Source organism: Echiichthys vipera (genome assembly GCF_963691815.1).
Source record: "Echiichthys vipera genome assembly, chromosome: 10".
NCBI classification, from domain to species: domain Eukaryota; kingdom Metazoa; phylum Chordata; class Actinopteri; order Perciformes; family Trachinidae; genus Echiichthys; species Echiichthys vipera.
The window spans coordinates 16,079,135-16,089,229 of NC_139835.1; the positions used below are offsets into that span (position 1 = coordinate 16,079,135).

At 40.1% G+C, this 10,095-nt stretch overlaps 1 protein-coding gene across 4 annotated transcripts; it reads left to right on the forward strand.

The window, feature by feature from the left end:
- The first annotated feature begins 1,192 nt into the window (after positions 1-1,192).
- Positions 1,193-8,571, forward strand: LOC310952983 (THAP domain-containing protein 6-like). Of its 4 annotated transcripts, none has more exons than XM_083921870.1 (9): positions 1,193-1,224; positions 2,026-2,139; positions 3,879-4,071; positions 4,244-4,345; positions 5,693-5,794; positions 6,092-6,299; positions 6,649-7,063; positions 7,263-7,408; positions 7,505-8,571. In XM_083921870.1, exons 2-7 carry the CDS (start codon positions 2,060-2,062, stop codon positions 6,744-6,746), a joined length of 783 nt encoding a protein of 260 aa, XP_083777996.1. In that variant the 5' UTR covers positions 1,193-1,224; positions 2,026-2,059; the 3' UTR covers positions 6,747-7,063; positions 7,263-7,408; positions 7,505-8,571. The 4 variants fall into 4 exon arrangements, with proteins under 4 accessions (XP_083777996.1, XP_083777997.1, XP_083777994.1 ...); XM_083921871.1 differs by having other exon boundaries at positions 6,649-6,792; XM_083921868.1 differs by having other exon boundaries at positions 6,649-7,408.
- Positions 8,572-10,095: the final 1,524 nt, after the last annotated feature.

Genomic DNA, 10,095 nt, shown 5'->3' on the forward strand with positions numbered 1-10,095 from the left:
AAACCAAATCAAATTTAAAATTGGTTCAAAATTAAGCGAAATAAAAGGGTAGAAATATTTTGTTGTTGATTTTAATGGGAATTAATACATGGTTGAAATGAGTCTAAATAAATGTGAAAATCAAACCACATCACATTTAATTCAAATTGGTTCAAAATTAGGCGAGTGTCTGTCATTAAGTCTGCATTTCTCACATACGCTTTTTAAAAAAAAACTTTATTTATCATTAAATAGTATGAATAATTGAAAAAGGAACAAAAAAACAAAGCGTTAGACATTCCAAGACATGACAAATGCACACATGGAAATGATACGAGGACAAATATTGTCAAAACATTTAAATAAATAATATATAGTAGAAAAATAATATAATAATATAAGGAAATAGAAGTGGCAAAATAAGTCAATAAATGAATAGGTCTAATAAAAGAAATCAATTATAAAAAGGAAATATAAATAAATAAATAAATAAATAGAAATATACAGTATGTAGGGCAAGTTATAATTCCAGACAAATTCACTGAATGTAATTTTTTTTTTCAAAGATTATTTTTTGGGCAGTTTTTTTATTAGATAGGACGGACAGGAAATGGGGTGAGAAAGAGGGGGGTAGGACCTTCAACCACTTTACATGGGGCAAGTGCTCTAACTGCTCTGCCACCGACCGCCCCACTGACTGTAATCTGAATAAAATTCAATAGAAGATAAACATTTTTTGTAGGATTCAACATATGACAGACTCAAAATACATTTTGAATCCAGTTAAACACAATTGGGTTGCCTTGGACATTACGACTTCATGCCTGGAATTTACCCAGTAATATGCAGAGATTAATTATGTTAAATGTATTATTGTAATAAGTGATACCTAACTGTAGTTTGATCAAAAAGATTATTTCCCTAATCTTTCCAAAAGGTGACACAAAATGGCCACTTGTAAAATAAATGGATGATACTTTCTCCATCTTTTTTTTGTTTGTGTTTTACAAAAGGTACAGTCATCAATGTCTCACATACACTGTGTACCTGCACACTAGCGGACGGTTCGCCTCAGGTCGGCCAGATTTGTCCAAGTGCCGAGCCGTAGGGTTCAAAGCGGGGCGTCCGTCTGCACATGCGCACCGCAGACCGTGCATTCACACTGTGGTCCAATCATGACAAAGCGCCGCCATCTTAGAACAGGGCTAGCAGAGGCAGCGGTGCATCAACCTACGAAGGAAAGAGGTACTCCTCAAGCTCTAAGTAATATAATTCGCTGAATTTAGGAACGATATACAAACGTGTTACTTTGTCAAAAACGCCACATATGTAGCTATGATACAGGGTGCTTGGATATCTTTTTTAAAATGCTGGTTTTAATAACGGTCACCAGACGGACAGTTTTTGGGCTAAATTCTATCAAACTTTCTGTTTAACCTTCGGATATAAATTATGGTGTAATGTTTAGAGTTCATTTAATGGTGTTAAACTAACGTCTAACCTCTTATATTTGTAACCACATATCGTTTTAACGGCCCTATTTAGCTTTGTGTTTACAAGAGTCGTCAAAAGGACGCTAACACAGGTGAATTAGCCGTGTGCTACTCCCTACGCCCTAGTCGCCCCGGTCTCCTCGCCGTAAACACTGGGAGCTGCTGGTCGACCACAATAACACCAATGCTGTCGAAACATCCAGAAACGTCCTGCAATCCTTCACACTAAAATAACAGGCTTTAAAAGCTCCAATATATACCGTAAAGTCTTCTCAATTTACATTTTTAATGTAAAACCGCGTCGCCCAAACGTTCTTGCTGTTTTCTTTCACCAAGCTCACTTTATTTTACTAATATGACATGGAAATGTTCAGATATGAAACTTCACTTGAAGATTGTTAGAAGTGTGTAAATTAATACTACTCGCACTTCGGTGGTGATCACCCAGTAAAAGCACCACGAAAAGACCGGAAGTTGCGTCAGCGAGCGGCGTCCGGCTGCTGACACACTCCCTTTACCCAAATATACAAACTCTACTTAATGTTCCCAGCAGACGAGCTTCCGACGGCAGGTTCGTGAGTGAAAGGATGCCGGACTTCTGTGCCGCGTATGGGTGCTCTAATGAGAGGAGCATGGAAACCAGATCTCGCGGGATCACTTTTCACAGGTAAGACGGAAGTAAAGGATGATCTACAGGGTGAGCAGGTTGTTATAAAGTGAACTAAACCCTGACAGGACCAACAGTAGCGGTAAGGCGGTAGTAGGTCCATAGGTAACTGGGCTGGAAACCGGAGGGTTGCTGGTTCGAGTCCTTGTGTGGACCATGAACTGAGTATGGACTGGTGGCTGGAGAGGTGCCAGTTCATCTCCTGGGCACTGCCGAGATGCTGTTGAGCAAGGCACCAAACCCCCAACTGCTCGGGGCGCCGGTCACAGGCAGCCCCCCCGCTCTGACATCTCTCCATTGGTTGCATGTATATAGGTCCTGTCTGTGCATGAGTGTGTGTATTACTGAGTGTTATTTTTGTGTGTGCGTTTGTGTGTGTGTGTGTGTGTGTGTGTGTGTGTGTGTGTGTGTGTGTGTGTGTGTGTGTGTGTGTGTGTGTGTGTGTGTGTGTGTGTGTGTGTGTGTGTGTGTGTGTGTGTGTGTGTGTGTGTGTGTGTGTGTGTGTGTGTGTGTGTGTGTGTGTGTGTGTGTGTGTGTGTGTGTGTGTAAAATGAAAAATAATAGAGAGAATTGAATTTCCCCATTCGCGGGACTAATAAAGGAAATTCTTCTTCTTCTTCTTCAGACCCCCCTCAGCTTCGAGTCTGGGTCCTAGTTTCCATGATTTAACCAGTTTAAAAGACAACAGACGTGTTCTGCCTTCACGTGCTACAGAAAAGATGGTCATTAAAAGTGCTTTTGTTGTCGTAGTGAAATGAAACTCTGCCGACCCACAGATCCTGACCTGCTTGCTAGCATCTGCTCAGAGTATTGTAGGTACTAAAAAATGGCCTAATTCACCCAAGGTAAAATAAATTCAGTTCAAATGAATAAACAATATTTATCCTGCTGCTGAAACTCTAAGGAAAAGGTTCAATTATGACAGAACACAAAACAGTTCTGGAAAGATGGTTAAATATTGGGATTAACAATTCTTTGTTTATCAAATTTCAAGTGATGATTTATATGGATGGTCTGTAAAAAAAAAAAATAAAAACATTTAAAACTCAATAACATCCCTAAAGGTATGCTTAAAACACCTTTGTTGAAATGTCAGCACCTGTGATTATTTAAATTTATGTGATCTTGCTAATGTGTTGTAAGCTTGTACTGTTTCAAATGCAAGCAAATGTTTCCTCTAATGCGTTTTTGTAAATTGACGTGTATTTCAACTTAAAATGTACAGGAAATTGTGATATGAAATAAAGTTTGGGAAAGAAATCTGCTCTGAGTAGGTAAACCAAAACACCAAGGAAACCAAATAATGGTATTTTTAAAAAAAATGACACTTGTCTGTAAACACGTGATATATTGTCTATGCCACAACATTGTATAGGCTACAAAAACGATCCGCTAAGAGCAGCAGAAAACGTTTATTGGCGTGCAATGCTTACCGTTCACGACTATTGAAAAGGTCAATGGTTGTCTCGTTTCAGCAACTCATGTATCAAAATATTCAACATGGTCCCCAGTGGAAATGACCATGTGAGGGGGTAATTAATGTGCAATTTTCACGTCAACTTTTTGTATTAACCATATTTTCCATAGGACACAAAGGCTCCACTAGACTGCAGTGATTAGAATACCGCAGCCAATAGAGCTAATAAATATATAGCTATTATAATTAGCTATAATAGATGGAATCATTTTTTTGTTGTAGACAGTTCTTTATCTCTTGCTACGTTTTTCACATGTTTAAGGTTTCCCAAAGAAAAGGCTCTGAAGAGACAGTGGGAGCTGGCAGTGAGACGGAAACGTTTTGTGGCAGCCGAGAGGTCCTTGCTATGCAGTGAGCACTTCAAGCCAGATGACTTTGACCGAACAGGGCAAACCGTCAGGCTGAGACATGGAGTCAAACCATCTGTCTTTAACTTTCCAGTTCGTTCACGAAAGGTATGTGAAACAATTCATTCATTTCTATGATTCATATGTCCATGCATGCATTTGATAGCTACTTAATGCCACACCTTTTTAACCTTTTTTTCCTGTCTGCATGCAAGTACACTACACTTTCCGATGCCAAAAACTTTTTAAAAATGTTGTGTTATGTTTTGTGATATTTTAGCAAGTGCCATCAAGGACAACAAAGGCTGTAAGGAGAGCAGAAGAAAGCCCTCCAGCGGACTTGCCTCAGTGTCTCCCTGAAGCTGAACATCAAACTAATGTTGTGAGTATTTGCATGTAATATTTTTTAACACATGAGCGCATAGAAAGCCCAGGTCATATTAAAACCTGTATCACATTGCCACTCATTTTAGACACACTGAAATACACACGAGTACACATTAAAACATAGTATGTGAAATATTTAATTAATTTTTACGATTCATATGTGCATGTAAGCATTTGATAGCTACTTAATGCCACACATTTTGAACCTTTTTTTTTTTTTTAGGGCTGTAGGATTGTATTGATTCTGCGTTATAAATTGATATTTTGTTTCCACATAAAGTATAGTTTTTTTGCCCGCAAGTATCGATACATTAAGTCCCATTCAAATCCCCCTGGAACTCTGCTCGCTGCCCATTTCCTCCGCGTTCGCTCTGCAGGAAGCACTATTAGGTCAACCTGCCGCTAGTGTCGCCGTGGAGCATTTCTAGCTGTCTGTCCAGCAGAGATGGGGATTTGAGACTTGTGCACAATCTCTTTATCTATGTACCTTTTGGAGCATTAACATCAGGAGCAGAAAATCATTCTTTTCAACATTTAGCCTTGTTAAAAAAGGTAACAAATTCACACAGATATAAATGTACTTAATATTATTTATTAACAATTAAAGTGTACATTAGAAGCAAAAAGAAATAAATAACACTGCAAACAGATATTTTAAAATGTGATATAAAACCCTAACTGGTGTTGCAAACATAGACTTGAAGTGACTAGATCCCTGTAACTGTATTGCTTTGTGTGATATTAATAGAAAAGAAATAATTGGATCGGAGCGCTGGATCAGCCTCATTCATCCGATATCCGATCCAGCTTAATACTCAATATCGGAGCCGATATCCGATCCAGCTTAATACTCAATATCGGAGCCGATATCCGATCCAGGTATCAGATCAGTGCACCTCTAATGGGAGCAGCAGACTGTCTTTTTTACACTAGATTATAAGGTGTCGTTTGTTCAATTATACTATACGGTTGTACAACTCTATTTTATTATTTATTAACACCATAAGAGACTTGATTAGGACTTGCTGCTTCCCTCAGAGACCTGAGACTTGACTCAGACTTGCAAAAAGTGACTTCTGTGACTTGTTACTATCTCTGCTGTCCAGTCAGAGCCATATATTGTGTAATTGATTCTTTCAGTTTTTATTAATTCAATCCCAGTCAATCGAACTCAAGATGTCACCGAAATCCCACTGTATCTTTAAAATCTTTCAGAAAATGAAAGCGTATAGCTACAGCTCTACTTTTTTTTCCTGTCTGCATGTTCAGGAATAAAGTACTCTACACTTTCCGATGCCAAAAACTTTAAAAAAATGTTGTATTATGTTTTGTTATATTTTAGCAAGTGCCATCAAGGACAACAAAAGCTGTAAGGAAAGCAGAAGAAAGCCCTCCAGCGGGGTTGCCTCAGTGTCTCCCTGAAGCTGAACCGCATTCTAATGTTGTGAGTATTTGCATTAAATATTTTTTATTCTATAATATTTTTTAACACATGAGAGCATCAATGCCCAGGTCGTAATAAAACCTGTATCGCATTTGCTCTCTGCCACTCATTTTAGACACACTGAAATACACACGAGTACACATTAAAACAAACTATAGTATGTTATGTCCCCGTCAATAAGGCGCTCGTATCCAGGGTGCAAACAGTGGGATTGAGGGAAGAAAATGAAGAGTCAGCTACATCAGTGAGTGAGGAGTTATAAACATCATTATATATTTTCATCCCTCTTTCCACTAGGACCACAATTATGCTTTGCCCGCGTCACCCGCTGTTCTAAAGGCCAGACTTGGTGAAGCTCTGGCCAGAGTGGAGACTCTGGAGCGCGAGAAGAGGAACAGCATGATCCGGGAGCGAAGGGCGAGGAAAAATGTGCACGCTCTTCTCGAGTATCTGAAGGAGAAAAACCTCGTAAATGAAGAACTGAAAGACAGGCTCAAATGCTCAGGTAAAATGGAAATACAAATTTAGATACTTTATACGGGTACTTTATGCTTATAGTCTGTTAAACTCTCTGTCTTAATTAAGGTGATTTTAATGATTTGATTTGATTTCTTAATTTAAATTGGGACAATGCAGATTAACGAGTAACAAAGTCACACATGTAAATGTGCCAGATTTAGGCTCATTTTCATCTGCAGTCCCTGGCAGGTTGACAGCATTTAAGAAAACATTAAAAAGAAAAAAAATAATTAAAAATTAGTCCAGATTATGGCAGCATGTCTGATTTTTGAAAAGCCATTGTATTATATATGTGGAAAAGGATTTCTAATAAGATAATTCTTACTGAATTTCAGATCTTCGGGTAGACCTCCTGGCAAAGAAGAGCCATGAGGGCACCAGCACAGGAGATGGAGAGCAGAGCAGAATCAGAGGAACGCAGGGTCCGGGATGATGAATGGAGATGGAGAAGGTCGGACATGGCATGAAGGGCTTTATGTGTGAGGAAAAGGAGTTTCTATGATGTATACAGTATGTGTATGTGATATGATGCGTCTTGTTTATTTGCTGTCTTTTTTTCTTTTTGAATTGTTTAGGGTTTTTCAGGTCCTACAGGTGTCAATGTTACGTATGATACAGCGTTAAAGCCACACAGGTGTCATGTATTGCACGTTCTTGTTTCAAGCGGTCCCTGTTCCGGTTCAGTAATGTTCCTAAAGATGGTTCAGCATCCTAAAAGAAAATGCGCTTTGCCAACCTACGAAGCATACGGTAATTTTCTTCCTGGTAAATTGGCCGTACAGTTTACCCACAATGGATGCCACCTAAGCAAAAGATCTATGACTGTGGCTTTCCCTGTCACCCATTGCTGTTTCACACAATTTACCTATTTTAATAAACAAAATTCCTAGGTGCTTCCTCAAGGTCACTTTTGTTTTAATGTAATCGGGGAAATCTTTTTCTTTTGAAGGTACCTGTCTGTCATCGGGTTGGTGATCAACACTGACACCCTGATGCTGATGATTCCTGAGCTGCTCCAAGTCCAGCGGTATGTCTGCACCTACCGGTTCAGCCAAGATCACTTGGAGCTTCTCTTGAATTCAATCAGAGCATCAGGTAGGGTTCACAATTCACAGCTTTTTAAAAAAACAATTAAAAAAAAGATCTTTGATGTAATGCAGTACATGGGTGTGTGTTGTTTTTTTCCTTAAGGGGGCTGGAACAACAATCCCTCTGCTGGCCAGTACCAGGGCATCTTCTGGCGTCTGATGGTCCGATGTGGTGTGGTGTCTCACCAAGCGGGCTGGATGTGGCAGCACAGGATGATGCAGCGTCTCTGTCTGCTGTCGAGATGTCCTCTTCCGAAACTGCGGACCAACTCTCTTCCCCGTTTGATAACTTTGCAGCCCTCGTGTGTGACCACAGCTACCTTCCCACGCGCTTTGGTGGTCTTGTGGACAATGCTCTGGTCTAGATCGCAGGGTTTGTGGTCCGGCAGAAGACTCTCTTTTGATGTGTGCCGAGCCAGCCTGGTGACAGACGGCGTACACGCTTCACATGATAAGAGCTACCACCTGCTTGTGTTTAAAAATAATGGTGGTCTGATGATTACATCCGAAGGCACAGTGAAGGTGGTGAGAGCAGCTGAGCGGGTGATTTGCCAGGTCCACTCAGGGCAAGCTCCTAAAGTGTCAGTGGTCATGCATGTGGTCCGTGAGGAGACTGGCACAGAGGATCTGCTTTTTTGCTCAGGGAATATACTGGATACACACAATTTGGCATTGACAACCACCATTCTAACCTACTTAAACTAGTGGTGTCTGTCGTCAGAACTAGGCTGCACCACATTGCAAAAGTTGCCTCACTCAAATACCAGAGTGGCAGCACAAGAAAGAAACCGTGCAAAACAGTTCTCTTTCAGAGGTTTTGGCTACAATTCATGAAAGGCTTGTAAATAGTTCTCTTGGGGGATTGTTAATCTTCTTGAATATTTCAAAGTTCTGCCACTTAACGCTCTGGTAATTCAAAGAACCTGTTAAGTTGGAATATTTGGAATCAATCAACTTGTTTTATTCAGAGATGGTGACGCTGACCAGGGGTGGTGGGAGTGTAGGAGCAGGACAGCCACGAGGAACAGAGTTCTCCTCTGTGTCCTGCAGTGTGCAACAAAGTGTGAGTCAGGGGAGCCACTCAAAATATGGAAAGAATGTGATGGATCCTGTAAGTTCCTGCGAGCTGTTCTGACGCTCTGATGTTCAAAAAAGGGTAGAGACAGCAGATCCTATGTCTATAATGATGATAGTGATATAATAAAAATAATATATGACTATAATAATAGCAACAATTGTCTGTCTCTGTATGACGTTTGACAAACCCTGTGAAAATAGCTCGTAAACTGAGCAAATTTCTTCTATTTTTCTTCCATCTGTAGTAGGAGTGAGTGGCCCTGCTCCAAGTGACCACCCTGTGGGCACGCCGCTCTAATGGGCAGCAGCAGTCAATGTGGTGTCTGTATATACTGTACGTCTATGGGTTGACATGCCATAGACTCTAGTTTGCTTCGTTGATAATAGATGATACCCAACAAGTAAGGGATGGATGTGTGCAGTTTTTACAAGGAGCTTGAACTGAAATCCATGCTCACTCAACCTCAAATTATAGCATTTGGAAAACGTGTCCTTAGTGAACAGGACGCCTGGATGTTTAGTTGCCAGTGAAGTCAAACATTTCAAGTTAAAAGCACTTTTTTTTTTTATTCATTAAGAAATCATGTTATGAAAATAATGACAACCATCCACATATCAGACAAATGTCTCTTTCATTATTTTAACGACAAAGGTTCGCTCTGGAGGATGCAACACCTCAGCAGTCACCAGAACAGAACTGTCTTCTCCTTGTGCTCGGAGTGTGCTTCGTCTCATCCTGGAAGTGGCCGTTCCCCCGCTGTTCTTTCGCACTATAAAAATGTTTACAAGGCATTTTTTTTGTCTCTTCCCAATGTCCACACGAGTACACATTTCAAATCAGTTTTGGTTTGTGAGAGAGGAGTTCACATAAATACCAGATTCAGTCTTTGTGTTATGTTGTCGTCCCCTCCGTCTATTAATAATTTACACAAAACCTGTACATACTTACAGCAGGCTGGAGCCTGTTTCTGAAGGGATGTGCACATAGAAAAAAGAAGCGACATACAGCGAAGTGAGTCTTTACAAAGTCAATGTGATCAGGTGGGAGGTCAAGGTGTTAGGAGTATATTAGCCACCTATCTTCATACAGTACATGCGACTCATTCAACCTTACACTCGAAATGAGGCTATAACATTCTGCATCAAACCCAACTTCAGTTTCTTCCAGTCTTGCTATAAAACACATTCAACACGACCCACAATAGGGGCAGACATTTTTTAAAACATTTATGGAGTAGGTGTGTTTGTAATAGCTGATGTTATGATCAAGTGTACTCATCTTAGCCAAAAAGATAGAAAGACTTTGGGTGCAATAAGAGCAGGGTTTAAACATACCTAACCTCCGTCTGCATATTCCCTCCCTAACAGCCGATGAACTTCACAAAACTAAGTCAAACAGGAGCTGGGACAGGAAGAGGCGTCTGAAAAAACACTTAAGGCTTAATTCATATCATTTGGCACGTTACTAATAGTAAGCAACGATTATATTCCTTGCCATTTCGTGACTTTCAATGATCGGCACTTACTGTCTGCAGTCATTCGAAGCAGCATCTTTCACATCACTCATATTGCATTTTGTTCAGATAAAACAATAACTATATTACACATTTTAGATTT